The following is a 21,014-nucleotide window of genomic DNA, read 5'->3' on the forward strand; positions in this document are numbered from 1 at the left end:
AGGGACAAGTCAATTACTCTACGTTTATTAAATTTTGATTTAAAAAAAAAAAAAATAAGATACGATTTTTGTTTATTTACATACAATTTTTAATCGCAAGTGCTAATTTCACAACATTCACCGAATAAAGCTAAACTCCTTGAATGTAAGAAATTCAAATACATTAGAATAACTTAATATTTCGTACGTAAACATACACGCATTAATTTCACTTTCAAAATATTTCAAAAGTTAATTCTGCTTTATTTTAAGAAGCTTAGCTAAAAGGATCCGTGAGTCTTAAAAGAACCATTTTAATCTCTAATATTCGTTACCTAAATCCGTTGAGAATCCAATTCTCCATATGTTTGTGATCCATAAAAGCATTTCCTCCTTACCTTAAGAGTATTAAAAGTATTTTCTCCTTATCATATGGCAGTATCAGAAAAGAACAATATTGTGCGATTGAGGGAGTTTGCGGCGTTTTAATCCATCTAAGGAAGTACGTTATGGTCACGGTATGAAAGAATTATTTAATTTATAAGCTCTTACTTTGAGCAGTACAGGGTGCAGTACAGTCCCAAAAGACTTAACTGGTATGCAGGTTGAAATGTATTATTACTGGAGAATTCTTAAAATTAAAAGTTATCTGCAGTATACGCGTAAAGTTGATGTTTAACGAATTTCTTATTTATAAATAGATGCAATTTTGTTTCAAAGTCATGACGAAAATAATAAATAGGAGATATTTTGTTGCTTAAAATGGTATTCAGATATAAAACAAAACCATTCATTTAATGCTTACGCGTTAATGAATTTTATTTTATAACACGCTTGGAACAGCTTATCTATTTTTTTGTTTCATAACTTGTAATTTTAAATTTAAACCAGAAAAGGGAACTCATTGATCAAGTATTCGGACAGACTAGCCTTCGTGGAGGACATATAGAAAAAACTGACCAGCATTTGCATTATATAAAGAAGAAAACCACGAAAACCTTACACAGTTAGCTCTCTGGGAGCAGAACTCTAACCAGTGATCCATATACCACTGGGGATATTTTACGTAAGCACTGGGTGGGGATGAGCAGGGAGTGGAATTTATATCGACTGGATATTGCTTGTTCAAACCGAATGAATCTTCAATGCTAGGCTAGCCCTGCTATAGCATAAAGCTTAGCATAAACTCTCACCTGAAGGCCATCCTTTACTAAAGCAAGTATATGTTCACAAATCCAATCGGGATATCATTATGCAGAAATTTGTAATTATTTGAAATTAGCTCTCCAATAGTGCAATGCGGTTAATTTGCTATAAAATTATGATTCCATTGATATTTATAGAAATATTAGAATTCCAGAAAATTATTCTGTTGTCAGGAAGTGAAAAGTTATTTCTATTGTCGCAAACATAAGTTTGAATTTTAAACAATTTCAAGACCATAAAGAAATCAAGGAAGTTTGAAGATAAATTAGATATGTAGTGTCAGCAGTACTAATAAAATTAATGGAAATGAATGCAAAAAAAAAAAAAAAATCAATCTTTCCTACGAAAAATTTCCGTTCTATAAGATTACAAACATTTTTTGCTAAGTTACTTATCTCCAATGGGTCAGACACATTTTTTCGGTTACAAGAAAAAAAAACCTGTGAACATTGATACGTATTTTATGTGCTAATTTAAAAAAAAAAAGAATTCAAATCCGAAAAACTACAATATTAAAACAATGACTGAGAACAATTTGATATCGCTCTCTTCGGTAATCTCCAGGTACACAACTCTCTTTCCTACCAGCAGATGGCAGCAATACACGATATGACGTCACACTCTAAGTTGATTTTTTGACAATTGGCAGTGACCGTAATATTAATAATGTTAATATATTACTATTAATATTTATTATTTTCAATTATATCAGAAGCTAAGAAAACATAATGTTAACATTAGCGAATTCTTTATGTTTGAAACTAAAGATTTCAGAATTTTCTTTGTTCTTAGTTAAAAAAATGCTCTGTCAAAAAATGTCATAAAAACTTCAAAAAAAATATATGTGATTGCGCAAAAATTTCTAAAATTGTGCCATAAGTTATCTTTGAATTTTCTTGTAAGGCACATTATTACTGAAATTATATATGTTATATAGTTAAATATTTATGTTACATAAATATATATATATAAATGTATAGATAAATAAATATTTATTACATACAGATAGGAATGTTGTTTTAGATGTAAAATAGTAATGAGAAAATAAAGGCCTCGATTTCTATTTGTTACGATATACTTATGCGTAAAAAAAAGTTTTGTAACTTTGCCAAAACTATTTGCTCAAAAACAACTTAAATCATTTTATAAAAATCTTTTTTGTTCATGGATTTCATCTTAAAGCGAAACATATGTGGCAACGTATATATTACTAAAAACAAACATTATGTTACTCTCAAAGCGGTACAAATATTTCCGGCAGCATATGGGCTATATTAAAAAACGAAAAAGAAATAGTTTTGTGGAAAAAAATTCATGAGTTTAAAGAGCATCTTTTATTATTTTCTGGCAACATCACGAATCCACTTAAAGAATATAAATATTTCATGAATCTTTGAATCTCCAACTTTTACGAAAAGTTCAGACCATTTTTTTTTACTTGTGAACATTAAGAGATGAGCAATAGTCGTATTGCTTGAGTGCTTTGTTTACAAGTAGCTTGCTAGAAGCATTATCTGTACAATTCCCCAAATTATTCTGTAGAATTATTATTTGTTTTCTATTTATTGAAATATTAAAAAGTTAAATTTAGAATTTTTAAAATACATGTTATTTTTGAAAAAAAAAATCGATGTACTGATATAAATGAATACATTCTTACAAATAAAACTCCACTCACTTTTGACCATTCAGTAGTATTTCGTTAAATTTGAGAATCATTTTGTCACAAAATCACGGGAGTTGCTGTAAAACGCGATCTCTCAAATGTATGACGAACATATTTAACTGGAAACCTCTTCGAAGTGCATTGTGGGAAATTTTAATGATGAAATTAGGATGAAAACTAGTTGATTGAAAACAAAGTGACGGAATAAGTCGACGGCGTGATTGTATGGTGGTAAAGGTGTTGGCCTCTTAACAGAAAGATCACTGGTTTGCATCCCGCTGCGGCATGGGTATAATTTAATCAAGAATCCGAAAACAAGTCATCTCCATATGAAATCCACTGTAGATGACCTATTTATGAACTCATCGCTTTAAATTATTTCTATGTTCTATCTGTCCTTCCAGCGTTGTTAGGTCGAATATTAATCCACTTATATGGTGTCTAAGAAAGAGGGATTATTACTACCCTTACAATTGCTTTTTTGGGAAAAAATAAAATGAGACAAAATATTTCTTTCATTTTGACGAAATTTGTTACCTCGAAGAAGTAACTTATTCCTTCATTTTGACGAGGTTGTTGCTCGGAGCATATACCAAGAAACGATTTTGTCAAAAACAGGAGAAAGTTTCGCGATATTTGAGTATCCATTTTTTACAGTGTATGGGGTAAGTAAAAAAAAATTCATATGAGAATGTTTATTAATATAGTGAGAAGTTTTAGGTGTAACACTTGGTTCATATTGCAGATACGAAATTTTTACAAAGCAATAAAAAATTTTCGAGCAATTATTTAAATACTTTAAACAGACTTATATTAGTTTTTATAAAAAAATTTTCTCTTGTAACAGAAACTAAAATGAAATTTTATTTAGTAACGTATAGAATTATGTTCATTAAAGATAATAAAACCTTAAACTTATAAATAATGCAAGGAATGATAATGCAAGGAATGGCAGCCATTACTACCATTATTTTTTTGCTTTTTTCGAAGTTTTAAGTATGAGGTATTTCCATATCTTTGCAAGTTTCCTTGTCTTCTGATTTAACTTTCGCGCTAAATTTTTTTCACGTCGACTCAAGTAAATAACAATAGCAAGGTGTGATTTTGTGATTAACGTTTCCTCATTCAAACTCGGCCTATCGATCCCGAGCTATTTCTTCAGCTATGGTACCTTTTATTTTTCACAGCACAAATGCGAGAAACTAGTATGATTGAAAGCAAAATGAAGGAAATTTCAATGTAGCGTTCTTTCCAACTGTATGCGCGCAACTCATCACGCATCCCATTGCGCACCTCCTAACCCGTTAGCTGAAACAATTGTTATATGTTCTTGTTCTTCCCTCGCGGCTAAAGTAATTAAAGGCTTACGAGGCAGATGGCATCTTCATTAATGTTAATTGTTTTGTCCTGTCTTTGTTAATAAATGTATGGTTAGTTAACACTATATTGCTTAAGTAAGTCGTTTTGACTGCTTTTAATTTCAATTATAAAAACAATGATATATATAATGACACAATTTCTTAGAATTTTGTACAATATATATATTTTTTTATTGTTAATATTTACTAATAACTTGCTATATAACTGTAAATAATATAAAGAATTTTAAAATTTTATTTTAAGCAAATTTCTTTACACATTATTTATTCTGTAACAATCTAGTCATTTTGACTGCTTTTGGGCAATATAGGTATATACTAAGTTGCAGTTTTTCTAGTGTTAAGTTATGGTTCAGCGTGCAAAAGGACTTCAGCCGACAAAAGACACTTCAGCCTGCAAAAGCCACTTTAGCCTGCAAAAGGACTATGGATGTGAGATATCAGCTCTCGTTTAATTGTTCTACCTTAAATTGCTCAACTTCACGGGCAGGTTGTCAGGCTATCAAAGTTAGGGGGGGGGGGGGGCTATCACTCTGCAGAAAATCAAAAATGTGATGTTATGTTTTCGGATCAGCCACGATGTTTCCCAGATCATCGCCAATAGCCCATAGCGCAGCTCTTATTCCGAAGAATATACACGAAGGGGAAAGTGGCTAGCTTCCATAGGTTGGTTGCTAAGGGTTGGTACAGTCCCGGTGTGGTACAGTACCTGTGTATAAAAGAAAAAGCGACATCAAGGGGCGCAGCAGCAGAGGATCTTCTTGAAATGGGTTTCCACCCACCTCTCTCAACTGCTGAGGTTAAGGGAAAATGAAACATTTTGTTCTCCTTACGGTTGGTTATAGCTAGTCTATTGCTGCTTTTTGCACTATTTATTGCAATTACTGTACCATTAGTATATTCTTTTAATTGATTTATGTTACTTATTAATTACTTATTGATTTATGTTACTTATTAATTGATTATGTACTTTAAATAAATTTGCTAGATTATTTTGATTTAGAACGAAAGATTAAAATGGTGGTAGGCGGAAGATAGCGTACCCAAATAAAAATAAGTTCAAGTGACGTAGTTCTGGACTATCACTTTGATTCTTATGCGCATGCGCTGAACTTCTTATGCGTATGCGCATGCGCTGAATGATGCCACACTGAATCTGAAATTGTTGCTCACCTTGTAGGCTGTTTTTATGATATGAAATTCCGTACTGAGCATTTGCCCGAATTATTTACGCATTCAGACAGCTAAATTTCTTCTTTCTGTTTTCTTCGCCAGTTTACTAATAAAGTACTACTACTAATAGTTCACGCGACAATGGAATGTATGCAACTCAGTACCCAGGAAGCTTTAGATCGAATTTTTTTACTCGAATTCACTCAAATTATTTTATTACTCTTTTCCTATAAAGAATTAGTTTTTTTTTAGTCTGCAAATAGGCTAATAATGGTAATATGTATTTAAACAGAAACTAAATCAAAGAAATGTATGCTTTTATTTCATCTTTAAGAAACCTTTTTAAAAGTTATAAAGAATGACAAAAGATTTCAGTTACCAGAGAAATTTAAGTTTTCGTACTAATTAATTGCTAACCAATGAACTTTAGGTTTACGTAAAAAAGAGTTCATAATAACAAAATTCACATTGCTGGAAAGTTCATTAAGTAACACTGTTGATAAATTATTCACTTTAAATTAATTCAAAAGTTTATACAATATGAAGTGAAGAAAAATTTTCATAAACAAGAAAATAATATTAAAAAAAATGGGAATTGTTTTTTTATTGAATTATATTATCGATGGTCCTTATCAAGTTTCCAATTTATTCTTGAGAAAATGAAAAATTCTCATTTTATCCAGCATTAAGGAGGAAAAAAACAAGCAAAATAATTTTAAAACTAAAGGGAAAAAGTTAAAGTAGAATAAAAGTTTTCTTAAAAATTATTTATTGAGCTGAAGTTGTTGAAAAGTGAAAATGTTTGTAATAAAAACGACTGCTGCTAAAATTTATATCAAGAAGTAGATTTTTTTAATTCTTTTTCCTTTGCTTAAATTATTTTTTTTACCCTTTTTGAGCTTAGTTACCTCCTCTTTTGTTTTTAATAAGATTCTCATTTTCTGATAAACGAAAATTTTAAAAATATAACGAAAAAGAGAAAGGAATTATTCTTTCTCTTTCGTTTTTTTCTTTTTAAATTACGGAGATTTTAAATCTTGAAAAAGAGTATTCTTGTGAAGATAGTTTTATTATAAAAAGTTTAAGGTTTTATTATTTTTAATGAACATAATTCTATACGTTACTAAATAAAATTTCATTTTAGTTTCTGTTACAAGAGAAAAAATGTTACAAAAACTAATATAAGTCTGTCTGAAGTATTTAAATAATTGCTCGAAAATTTTTTATTGCTTTGTAAAAATTTCGTATCTGCAATAAGAAAGATGGTTGCTTTGCAAGCTTGGGCAATTAAAATATATTTCAGTGATATGTGAGCAAATTCGATTAAATTGATACTCATTTAGAAAATTTTTATTCCTTTCCGACATTTTTATTCTTTATTTTTCCATTTTTTTCATAAACCTATAGTTTTTTACCTATGGATTTTTTTTCTAGTTTTTTCAGAAATTATTGATTCCCATTACATGTATAGGAAAAAGTAAGTAGGGTAATGAGACCGAGAATCTCTATTGTGTCGAAAAAAGTTTTGTTTTTTAACTGTAGAACTCTGAATTACATTTTACTAGTCAAGCCTACCTACCATATTAGAGTGTAGTTGTCGACTAATTCCCGGCGTCAGTGCAGCTAAGTTTGTTTTATTATGTCAAATCTATAATCTTTATAATCATTTCTTGTGTTTAAATTAGTTTTATTTAATTGTCATTACAGTTACAAAAATTATTTTAATTCATATTTTAACAAATCATAGGGATTTAGTACAATAATAGCATTGCTCTGTAATGTTTTGATAATCTCCGTTTTCGGATAATGTTCTCTGGTACTACCCGGTTTCGCTGTCTTCCTTTCATGTGAGGCCAAGAATTCGATTATGGCCAAGAATTCGACTTCTGTCATACCCATGCGTTACACCCGTTTATAGGGTGGAACCATTCATTCATCCACAGATCGTAATTTTGACTTGAATTAGAGAACGATCGATCTCCAGTCTAGTGTCCCCAGAGGCATTGATTTGTTATGGGATCATGGAGGACTTTGGACTCGACAGATATAACGTGCATCACTTCGTCCGGCGGGGTTCGAACCCATGAACTCTCGGACATGGACCGAGCTCCTTGCCAACCAGGGTATCCCGGCCTTAAGATCTTTTATAGAAAATTGTAGTTTTTATATAGATATAAGGAAAATCAATGCAATTTTCTTTACAATAATCTTTATATTTTTTGTATAAGACTTCAAAAGTCCCGGGTTCGATTCGAGGACTTAAATGACTTCATAAGATGTTCATCAAACACTGTTTTCTTTAAGATTATTAGGCATCCTCTGCAGTGATAGGCCTCCGATCTTGAAAAAAAAATGAATTTGTAATCTTTATCACATGGCTTATTACCATTACGCTTTCGAACAACGTGGTCGTGAAGAAGCTTATTAGAAATTTCAAGTTTAAAAGTTTCTAAAAAAGTTTCGAATTCGAGAAAAAGAAATACTAATAATCAAAATGCATAGCATACTATATAAAGTTGTATTCTAAATTTCACAGATGATTTAGTAACTTTTGAAAATATTTGGAAAAAGAATTCGTCGCTAAACTAAATACTTCTGTACGATCGATAGCTCTGTAAATAATATACGTCTTTTAAATTTAAATTAGGTGTTCATTAAATATATTTTTCGTTTACATTAAAAATTCTTCATGAGAATATCATAAGAGTTTTTCATAAAGAATATCATACGAATTTTTCATAAATATTAACATAATCTGAAAGAACACATAATCGTAAAGAGAATCAAATTATAAAATATTTACGTAAATGTATAAATATTTTTTTAACAAAAAGCAGCTAATAATTACTACCCTTTGACAGTAGAGTAGAAACGAATTTAATAAAGTTTAATTATATAACATTTCAAAACATATTTCTTTTTAATTTTAAATTATTAACGCGTCAAAATTAATTTTAAAAACTGTTATGTAAACATAACTCGTATCTGTAACTTCAGAGAAGTTACTTATTAGAAATTTGAAAGTAACTAATAGTTCGAACTCCTTTAATGCCAGAATAAATGTCAGTTTCTATTTTTTTTAAAAATGTTGATTAATAGTTAAAATATGGAACTCTTAAAAAGAAAACTAACATTCGTTTAGTTTTTTTGTGAAGGAAATTTCTATCAAATCTATTCAATTATTTTTCACATTTCATATTTCTCCGTTAGAGATCAGCATAAATAATGAATTCGTTGTAATGTAATTCGATTATATTTTTAAAATATAAATAACTAGTACCGCTGTCGTATTTTACATGAATTTTTTAATTTCTTTGCCTCAAAATAATTAGCTTGAATTTATTCGCATAATGTGATATTTTAGTTTTGGTTTGGGAAAGAGAAATTTTACGGAAAGAAAAAAAATCTCTTTAGAAAATATGAGCTCATTATTTTCATGATAATTAATATTTTAACCTTATGAATATTAATGATTATGAAAGAATTGGGATATGTTTTTCATTATTAAATCTGTTTATTTTTGATTTCTTATTGTCTGGTACTTTCTTATATGCGTGTATTGATCTCTATACTTGTCTCCAGAAGAAGTAGGGGAGAGTGGGGTCAATTGTAACATTTTTTACTTAACTATTTTTAACTAACAAAAAATCCGATATATTATTAGTATTAATTGACAGACGAGTAAAGTAGACTACCCTCTACTAGAAAAAATAAATAAATACCTGATTTTAAATATTATTATATTAGTTATTAACAATTTTTGACAGTCGTGCAGTTGTTACAATTGTCCCCACTTACGGGGTCAATTGTAACAGTTCATAAATTCAACTAAAACATAGTTAATTATACATATTATCATAGTTGTGATATATTTTTTTATTGATCAAAATAGTAGTGATATTTTAGGAGTAAAAATAATAATGAGCAGAAACCTAAAGGGTTAAACTTTTAACTTTAAGGGGTTAAAAATTTTAGTTTATGCTGTGAAAGGTGACAAATAAAATAATGCACATGCAACATAATATAAATGATATAGGAAACTATTGGTGGTTCTTAAAGAGTTAAGTAATGGTTTGTAAACATAAGATTATTTATTTTCAGCTGTTACAATCGTCCCTTTACTTATTGTTACAATTATCCCCAAGACGCCATTTCAGCTTCATTTGTTAAAAACAATGCTAGTTAATTAGCAAAACTAATCTTTTTTTTATTGAAATGTTAATTAAAGTGTCCACTTACATATTCGGTTACTAATTTTTATTTGCTTAAACAAAATTACTTTGTTACAATATAATATTCTAATACCAAAAAAAGTACTTGCGTGGCTTGAAAATATCTTTTGTGATGTAACTCTTTCAAAAGTACATAAAAATGGTTGCAATCAGGGGTGTACATGTAGATTTATTAAATACACCCTGTGCGCCACCTAGGAACCAAATCTAGAACCCGACACTCGAAATTTTAGCTCTGTTACAATCGCACCCTGTTACAATTGACCCCACTCTCCCCTACTACTTATTTTCTCATTATTTTACTTTCAAAATTTTTCGTTTTGTCAAAATTTAATGCTTTTACTACGTCAAGATAATTTTTATATAATAAATTATCTTTTGAAATTATTTATGAGTTTATAAAATTTTGAAAAAAGTGATTTACAATCTTCTGAACGGAGCTAAGAGAAATATATTGATTACGTTAAATATGCAAAATGAATTACAAAATAGGATAATAGTAAGAACAGTGTAGGTTTTTTTTAAATGATTGTCTTTTACAAAAATGCTGTTTTAGGAATTTTTAAAAAATTATCTCCCTGAAAATTATTTACGCTATTTTGCACTACAATGTGTATTAAAATAAATTTGCATAACAATATCTATTAAAATATATTAAAAACCTTTAAAACTAATTTTTCCAAGTGAACTATAAAAATAATTCTTTTTATTTTTGTAAAAATGATAGGAAACAGCCAAAACATCAGCTTTAAAGGATTTGGAGGAAAATTTAGTGCTTACATAATTTCGTTGCAAAAGTAATGTAAAAAATATATTAAAAACCTTTAAAACTAATTTTTACAAGTGAAATAAAAGGAGAATTCTTTTTATTTTTGTAAAAACGATAGGAAACAGCAAAAACATCAGCTTTAAAAGTGAGTTGGAGGGAATTTTAGTGCTTACATAATTTCGTTACAAAAGTAATGTAAAAAATGCTTCCATTATTTTTTATGTTGAGTTGGCGATTAGGCAGAGGTACTTTGAAACACCAAGGAAACCATTGTAACTTGCATATTGTCATAAAGTGCTTCTGCATAATATCAAAAAGTGCTATTGTAACAAGCACATTGTCATAAAGAGCTATTATAATTAGCATATTGTGCTCTAGTTGAAATTAAAGTAGAGTAGCTAATCGAAAAAGGATTATAAATTCTACTTATCGGATAAAATGATTATAAATTCTACTTATAATGATCTGAAAACAACTGAAACTTGTATTGCTATTAAGCACATTTCTCCACGTAGAATTTGCGCTCTCTAGCTAGGTGGAATTTTGATTAACCTCAAATTGCCTTTTCTCAGCGTCCTGGAAATATAGAAATAAATTTGTTTTTCAGTGCTCAGTAAACGTCTTAAATTTGTCTAATCAACGGTATAGTGTACTCTAGCTATTCAGAAACAGTTCACAAATTTCAACTGATAATACTCCTCACACAGATTAAAACGCAAAAAAGTCAGAAAATTATGCAATAAATAAGAAATTGAGACTATAAAAAATTTATATTCAAAAAAGAAAAATATATAACAATAAAAGTTTAATATTTATGATAGTAGTTATAATAACTAGATGCAGTATGAATCACAGTGGTCGAAATTGTCATACATTATAAATTCAAAATCTATATATTTTGTAATCAGTAAAAGTTATTCATCAAAAAATAAAAATATTAATTTTAATTTTACATTCTTTTTTAATTAAAGTTTTTCCATTTTTACCTTTAATACCTTACAAACAGTATTAAAATTTTGATCATGTATTTTATATTTTGAGTTAGAGAGTTTTTTCTCATATCCTCATTGATTCAAGGTAATAATGTATCGACAAGTTTCCCATCGAAATTCATCTTCGAGTATGTTAAAAAATGCTTAATAATCTCTGTTAGGCTTAATATTGAAATTCGATAGTTTTGCAACTAAATAATTCTGACACTTTTACGTAATGAATTGTGCTTATAAATGACTGTTTTTCTTTTATCTTACGGTAGATTAACGCAAGTCTGTTTACTGTTAAAAACTTGTCACAGACATCCTTTACTTTTGACTATTCACAATATTTTAGATAATGATCCAATTATCTCGAGTATATAAAGCACTATGCGTGTCTCAAAACCGATTAAATTTCTTTCCTTGTGTTGGCAACGAACTCGAAGCAACCGAGTTTAAAGCAGAGAAGTTAAAAAATGTGATAGAAAGGATAAGTCAAAAGCAGTCTTTTTATATAAATATACATTCTGGACTATGTTAATCGTTTATTGATGCGTATTAGTTTATGCAAGGGAAGAAATAGGCATTTTATTGAAAAAGCATAACAGGATCAATTGTCTTGACATTTGTCATAGTGAAATAAGAATTCGATATATATTTATTCATTTAATTCATAACATAAAAAACATAAACACATACATAACATAAATAATATGTATATATTAAGTAAAAAATATTCTATTTGCTAATCACTGTGTAATCTACCTCAACATTTTATTTGAATTGCCCATTTCATTTTACATGTTAATTTTTAACTTATTTAATCAGGCTCAACTAATGAACACTTCTCACCCGTTGTTATTCACGGTTTCCTTGTTTTTGCTGCTAATAATTAATTACCCCTCAAATTCAAAATTTTTTCATCCAACTCGAATCACAGATAGTAAACGCATCACTATTCGGGATCATTACAGCATACCAGTTTTCAAGGTTGATAGCATCCTACGGAAATTTCAATTTTACTCTCTCTCTCATGTATTTAAAACTCTCTTAAATAACTCTCTCTGATATATTTAATTGATGTACATATCAGAGCGATATGTATTAATTTATACACAATGTTAATTTATATATTAATTTGTATACGATATTAATTATATACGATCTTGATATAGATATCTTTATATATTGATATGCACTCCGTTATATAGCGAAAAATGGCAATTAGACACATTTTTATAAATACATATTTAACCTTTTGACTACGGAGGATATACGGAGGACCATCAATTCTACCAACAGTAAGCAAAGGGTTAAAAAAATAGATTTTGCTACTTTTCAATAATTGTAATATTTTATCACAGTATTTAAGGAATAGTGCGAACCTCATTACATTATTTTTGCGCGTAGATTAAAATTAAATTCTTGTTTTAACACAGGAATACTGCCTTTATCAGTACCTACTTTATTGCGATACTCATATCATTTTCAATAATTTTCATACATTTCAAGAATTGATTGCAGGCATAGAATTGTAGTATTAAGAATTGTAAGGATAGAGGAATTTTATGAAATATTTGTTTCAATTTTGTATATAAGGACTACATTGGAATATCATTTACATTTATTTATCTGAAATTGATAAAATCTAAAGTTGTATGTAAACTATTTTCGTTGGTTATTCATTTAAATTGAAATGATGCTTTTTCGTACTCTAATTGTTCTTTAACACTAGATTGCCCAAGGAAGTCATTTTGACTGCTTTTTAATTTCAATTAGAAAAACAATATAATGATGCATATAATGACACAATTTCTTAGAATTTTGCGACTTTTTGTACAGCTTTTTTATGTGACTTTTTGACATTTTGTGACTTTTGTATAGTTTTTTTATTGTTGATATTTAATAATAATTTTTATATATCACTTTAAATAATATAAAAAAAATATTAAAAATTAAAAATTAATTTATACAAATTTCTTTCCACATTAGTTATTTTCTCACAATCCAGTCATTTTGACTGCTTTTGGGCAATATATATATATATATATATATATATATATATATATATATATATATATATATATATATATATATATATATATGGGTCATTCTCACGAAAACTGTCATTTTTCAGTTCATAAAATCCCAAAAAAGTAAAGTGAATAAAAAGCTCTGAAACTTTTAATATTAATAGAAATATGTAATGGCATTATAAAGAAAGTATATATCCTATAAATTATACTTAATATTTAAATTAATAAATTTTTTGAATAATTAATTTATAATAATTAATAATTAATTAATTAATTTAATAAATAAATTAATTAATAATTAAATAATTAATTTAATAAATAAATTAATTAATAATTAAATAATTAATTTAATAAATAAATTAATTAATTTAATAAATTAATTTATTACTTTTTTAATTTATTTTTCAAATTAATTAATAAGTAAATTAATTATTTTCACTTTATCTAAGTTACATCTACCTAAAGTTTGAAAATGATAACATACCAAGTATATCTAATATTTATTATAATTTAGTCCTATATATTTAATAGTTTTTACAGGTTTGGGAAACAAAACTGGCTGGCACGATTGAACAAAAAAAAAAATTAATAATATACTCATCTTGAATCATTCCCTCACTTTAGCGTCATTCCCTCACTTTATACACTAGTGAGGGAATGACGAATTCAATAAAATTTAAAAATAACAGTTAGGCCTAATTAATTTCTGAAGTCAATCACATACAATTATATTCATACAAGAAAGCACCATATAATTATCCACTCCATGAAGTTGTATTTTATTTTACTCTAAAAAATGACATGAGGGAATGGCAAATGTAAAAAATTTTACCTGGTTCGATTCATTCAAATGTATTCCACAGCAAAGCTTCTTTAAGTTGAAGATGGAAACATACTGCAATTTTGTTCTATGATGCCAGTTGTTAACTTCTGAAGTTTTTATTAAAATATTTTTATTCAAAGAAGATTGCAGGTCATACGAACATTGTTGTGAGGGAATGACGCGAAACACTGGGGACAAAGTTTAAAATAGTGCTGTGTTAATATTTTTTATCAGAAATTAAATTTAAAATTGATTTTCTGAATTCAATATTTCAGTATTCTGAAATAAAAGACACGAATTTGTAAAAAAAATTTTTTTTATTTCAGAAACAATTTTTTTCTTTTTTTAAATCAGCAGTGGGGACAAGTGAGGGAATGACATATTAGTATATTTTAATTACCTAAAATAAATAAAAAATAAAAATTGATAATTTTATTTTTATTCTTTTGTTAGCTTGCATTCTGAAGGACACTTTCCCTGAATTTTTTTTTTTTCGTAAGCTGTAAAACAAGCATAAAATATACTGGGGACATGAAAATGACTGTTTTTGTGAGAATGACCCATATATACTAAGTTTCAGTTTTTCTACTGTTAATAACAATTTTATGCATAAAAAATTCTCTGCACATATTTTATCAAAGTAGGCCTGTTAATATACTAATTTAAACAAAATAATAATAACTATCTTTGCAATTAACGGGAAAAAAATATCGGTATCAAAGAAGGAAAAACTAGTAATGTAATACGGGTGTATTGCCTAAAACAAAAATACAGATCAGGAGGATAAATATTTATGTAAGAGCAAAAGGGATGGATAACTGACATTGTTTCCGTATTTCCCGCAAGACAGGATCAGTCCCAAATATTTATCCACCCGGAGGAGGAAAATAACGCTATGATGAATGTTTTTATTTGACTAGAATTCTCCTTTTTTTTTTATTCTAAGTCGTGTAACTCTACCTGAATATGTTTGTCACTCCATATTTATCTTTGATAGCACGTTTCATTCTTAGTGTATTTTTACAAACTTTAATTCTCTTTAGGTTGACGAAAAAAAGTTCCAAATTTAGGCTATTTCTCCCGTAGGATGCAGTGTTATTGAATTTGCGTTTCTACAGCTAGACTATCCTAATAGATTTATCTCGTCAACCTTTTTTTTTTTACCTCCGTGTTAATTTGAATTTTACTCTTTTTCTTTTTCTGTCGGGGGTCCACGTTAAATTAATTCTACTGGGATCAACTGATAGCATTTTTAATGCTCGTATATATCACATCCAGATACATTTTGGTTTTTTATTTCAATTATATCGGGTATTGTGTTTGTCTTGTTGCAAAAAATTTTGCTTGGCCCGTTGTTTTTGCTGTTTTTTGTCTTTGTTGTTGCCAGATATTTTTTTGACAGTTTTTCAATTCTCCAGAGGTATTCCGTTTTGATGGTATCGACATCTCTCTTCTTTCAGTTTCTATAACTAATTACGCTTATAACAGAGTAAAATTTAAATGTGTAGCAGATATTCGTAATTCATTTTTATTTAATTGCTTGTTATGTTTGCTTACATTTAAGGAATTTGCACTTAAATATAATTGTACATGCATGGTACGCAATTTTTTATTCTTGCTGTTTCTTCATAAAACACCATTGTAATTAGCATTTTACTTGGATACACAAAATCATTGGTAAGTAAAGGTAAAACATTCTAAGAGTATTCTACATGGAAAAAACAAATTCAGGTTAAATTACCGTACTGGACATTTATAGTAAAAGTGAAAATGAAAAAAAAACCATAATTCTGTTTAGTAATACCAAAATATACAGTATTTAAACCTATTCTCTAGTTCATTTTTCCGTACATATGGTAAATATTCACCTGAAATTCTTGCTTCCAAAATTATAGCTCTTTTTATCAAACATTTAGTAAAATATTCAAAAATGAAAAGTAATTTTTAACCGAAAAAGTGCTTTTTATGACATGCTCTAAGGTATCCTGATAAAACTATTACATTTACCAAATTTTAACTCAGTCGCAAAATCTTGCGCACCAGGGGAAAAAATTGAAATAAGAAAAACAGATTTGAGGACATAACCTTGAATAATTAATTTTTACACAGAATATTTGAGTTTGTTAGCGATTCCAATTTAGAAAATAGATGAGTTATTTGTATTTTTAGTGAGTGGTTTTCAGTCTTTTTCTGCAACTTCGGAAGTTTCTTAGGTATTATCTTACACTTGGTTTCAAAATACAAGACTATGTAACATGTAACAAAATAGAATAAAAAGTTTTGTTTTCTTCAAAAAAAAAAAAAAAAACATTTTGGTATAAAAAATTATCTAAACCCCTTAAGGTATTATTTCCAAAAATAAAAGCTGTTTTTTAAACAAATTTTAAAGTATTTCGTTGAGTCAGGGATATTCGATTTTCTTCTTGTAAAAAAAATTTCGATGTGGGCTGGTGTTGATAAGAAGGTGTAGCCCACATTCAAATCGAACCATTGAATTGTGATGCTTTAAAAATAGGAAAACATGAAATAGGCGTGTATGCGCACAAGCTCATCTAAAAAAAGCTATTTTTATACCCCATGCTTGCACTGCCTTAGAACAGAGTCAATAACTTCTTCCGAGAAAAGTTTACAAATGATTTTCATGGCAAGGTTGTGTAAATGTTGACTCGACATGTGCCAGACAGGTTGCAGCGATTAAAGTAGAATTTCCTTAGAGTTCCTTTTTCTTTGGCAGGTAATTTCTTGAGAAAATAAAACGATGCCTTTCAAAACAAATTTGAAAATGGGGATGTATACAAATTATTAGATGTTTGCTTGTTTCAACAATCTAGATTTTCTGGTTTTCAAAAAAGTTATGCAAAGTGTCACACGCCAATTGAGCTATTACTTTCTGTCACTACTGAAATATTCATAATGAATAGTTATTTATATGAGTTGTAATTAAAAAAATAGTCACAACTTTAATTAATAACTTTAATTATACAATATTTAAAAACCTTTAAAGGAAACCCAATAAAAGGCAAAATATTAAATAAATTATTCCAGGAAGCTGAGCACTCAAAGATATTACTTCAGAAAAACTTTATTTGTTTCAAAAATAAACAGATTGAATATAACAGTCGTTATGTATAAAAGGCTCGAAAATATGTGCCTATTTTCAACACTTGCCAGACGTGAATGAGAAGAAACAAATATTATTTGAAATATAAAATGAAGAGTTGCCAACGAAAAATGGAAAATAAAGGTGTGAAACAGAACTAAAAAAACCTTAGCAGCAGAGAGTGAATAAAAATAAAGATGAAAAAGCAGAACAAGAAAAGCCAATGTGGAAAGAGTTGCAAATCAGGGTAAAATGCATTTCCACTCGCTATGGAGAGCTGTGAAGAGCTAATGTCATTAACCATGCAATCAGCATTTATATGAATAAAATAAGATTCCAAGGCATCAAGATGAGCTGATGTGACTGAGATAAATTGTTTTGGCATCGTCGATATTGAATTTATACCGAAGATTCCAGTTTTTTTCAAGAAATCATGTCTTCTCGTATTCTTGATAACGGACTTATCTATCGTATTTTATCAATATATGTCTGAAATAGCCAAATATGACGTTATATATATATATATATATATATATATATATATATATATATATATATATATATATATATATATATATATATATATATATATATATATATATATATATATATATATATATATATATATATATATATATATAAACCAATTGGCAACATAAATCTCTCAAAAATTTTAGCATTTGTAAATTTATCAAGAAATTCTTGTTTGGCTTTCTTTCTGAAAAAACAACTCAGAATTTGTTACAGGAACGTGGCAGTATATCGAGTCTCACCGCCCTTGAATTCTATATCTTTAAATATTTAGCATAATTTCTAATTAAATATAGTCATATGGAATTTTCATTTCGAATTTGTTTAATACAATTTTAATTATATTAACATATTAATCGTTTCGATTTGAATGCTAAAGATCATTTCGAAAAACGCATTTCGTGCATTGTTGCTAATGCTTCCCTAATTAAATCCACAAAAGAACCTTGCACTGCTTGTGAGTGAAGAGTATATTATAAAAAAGGACGTATATGATATAAGTTTCTTATGCACACGATATTTGCATGTAACTGATGATATACACCCTACAAAGACCGTATATCATCAGTAACCTACAAATCAATCATAACAAAAATAGATTGTGTCAGTGGTGGTTTAGTAAGTATTACTGAATTGCAATTAATTATGTACATGTAGTTTTCTGTCTCGAAATTTAAGATTTAAATCCTGTGCTTTCTAACGTTTTTTAAAAATAGAACAATTTCTAAACATTTTAAAACTCATCATTTAACTTTTAAAGTGTTTTATCAAAGTACTTCAATTTATTCTACCATGTTTTTAAAATACATTTTTTTAATGAAAAAGAAAAAAAAACGTTTTCTGAGTTGTAAAATATTGTTTGTTAATACTGAGTGTCCTGATGTTTATCAACCAGATGTAAACCAAAGTCGATTCTCTTTCAATATTAAGTTACAATTTTAATAACTCTTGCTCTTGTCCTCAACTGAAATAAATTGAATAGAAATATCCCAAATAGTAATATCCCAGTATTAAGATCCAATTGCGTTATTATTTTAGTATTTCTGGTGGTTAGGCATTTTCTATTTCTTTTACTTATTTAGTTTTCTATGAAAATTGTATATTACATGTATTTTTTGTCATCTTATAGTTGTATTGTCCAAAGATTAGGTTAAGAAAAAGAACCACAGATCCTCCCCGAGAGGCATCCAGCCAAACAGATGATGCGGACACAACAGCAAAAGCAACGTTCTATCCCGCTCTCGGCGACCGACTATTCGTACCCGCTGGAAGCACTGAGAACTCCAAATCAGCAAATCCGAGGACAGCAACCCATGGATGCCCCCCTCCCCCCCGATGGCTCATCGATGCTGCACGCGACTGCAACGCATGAACACGACCAGCTGGAAGGAACTTTGAAAGGTAAATTAAATAAACCATATTTTAAAGTACGTCTGCGTACAGAAATTACATTCCTACTTGCACTCTCAAATCAAACATACTCAAACACGCAGGCTCTGGGGAGTGCATTTACTATAAAACAACCTAAGTCCACTACAAAACTTGTGAGGAATCTACATTCAAGAGCTTGTAGGATTCCACGTAAGAATGGGAGATTTAACTACAGGCTGTCTCTAAAGGTCGTTGCCAAGCTAAGTACGTGCCAGTCTGTCATATCACGATGAACAAAACTTACATGGAAACTTGTGTCCGAAAATTCAAGCTGCGACAGCTATTGGACAATTGGCAATGTTTGCAGGCGTAGAGAGGTAGGAAAAAAGAATGTCGAAAGAGGTGTCAGTATTACTTTTATTAAGAAATAACGTTAAATTACAGAAAATGTTCAAAATTCCTCCTGTTCCTTAGTTCCTCCAACAGTTCCTTGGAGTATGGATCCTTCTCCTGCAATGTCATCGCCTGAAATTATTACTTTTCTCACTCTCCTATCAACATGCAGACATAACTCGCTAGCTGTTCCATTTTCGAAAACAAGTTCCTATGTAAATCATGTTCATCTTGATATGGTAGAACAACACGTTAAGTTTGGTAATGACCTTTTGAGACACCCTGTATAATGCAAGAATTTATACGGCTGTGATATTTTTTCTTTTTCATTATGTTTGGGGATGTCTCTCTCAATGTTAACTGTTCCATTAAGTTTTTTTTAAACTTTTTTTACACTCTTAAATTAAACATCAATTTTTCAATGATTTATGCATTGCTCAAGAGTATTTACAACTTTTTTTTTATGAAATGGATGTGCAAATACATCTAAACTCAAGAATCTAATGGGAGTTCTTCATGTAAATATTTATCTTTTCCCGAGTTAAAGTCACTAACGGTATTTCCGGAACCGTATAAAATCCATTTAGTGGTTAAAAGGCCTTCAACTCCAACAGGACCACGGGCATGAATTCGTGTGGTAGAAATGCCGACTTCTGCTCCTAAAATATTAAAAAAGAAATGAAAGATCAACATTAAATCGGATAACAAGAGGAATACTTTCATTTTAATTTTTCTTTAAAATATCTTTCATATAATTCAATATTATTCAATTTAGAATTATGTGTTTTAAATACTATACTACGCATCTTATAATTATAATCATTTAAACTTCTTCATATAAATCACCAGCTAACTAAAAATTGAATAAATAGAGAATAAAACATTAAACGAATCGTAGTCTACGAATTCATTACCTTTTTCTATAAATTTATTTTTCAGTATGCGAAGAAAAAAAATTCTGGTAAAATTATCACACTGTATAATAAGTTTTAAGATAAACCCCTCCCCATAATTCTGGTAATTAAACGAAAATATATGGTATTTACAAACTATTTATTTGGTAATTTTTTTCGTTCAAATGGTAACGGTTTACAGTAAATTCTGGTTTTCACAATTATTGTTTATATTGCCATACATTTAGTAAAAAATACAAAATTGAAAAAATAATTTAACCGAATAAATGTTTGCTTTTTGTCAAAAATCTTGATAAAATTACCAAATTTTGCCACAGCTACCAAATTTTTATCACATATCATAGCGCAATGTTTTATGGTTAATTTAACTAAAATCAATACCAATGAGCTTCGAAAAAGATTACCGAGTTTTTTAGTGTTTCTATAGATCTAGAACCAAGGTAAATTTAACCATATTCTGGTAGTTTT

General features: G+C 28.6%; 1 protein-coding gene across 2 annotated transcripts in view; it reads right to left on the reverse strand.

Annotated features, from left to right (window-relative positions):
- Nucleotides 1-19,357: 19,357 nt before the first annotated feature.
- LOC107452038 (delta-1-pyrroline-5-carboxylate synthase) overlaps nucleotides 19,358-21,014 on the reverse strand; it is a 44,230-nt gene continuing 42,573 nt past the window's right edge. For both annotated transcript variants that reach the window (XM_087166161.1, XM_087166162.1), the window contains exon 16: nucleotides 19,358-20,291. In XM_087166161.1, coding sequence (XP_087022287.1) covers nucleotides 20,125-20,291 — 167 coding nt within the window. In that variant the 3' untranslated portion in view covers nucleotides 19,358-20,124. The remainder of the gene's footprint in view (nucleotides 20,292-21,014) is intronic.

The sequence above is a fragment of the Parasteatoda tepidariorum genome, chromosome 6, assembly GCF_982258835.1.
Source record: "Parasteatoda tepidariorum strain Cologne lab strain chromosome 6, Ptep-v5.0, whole genome shotgun sequence".
Lineage (NCBI taxonomy): Eukaryota > Metazoa > Arthropoda > Arachnida > Araneae > Theridiidae > Parasteatoda > Parasteatoda tepidariorum.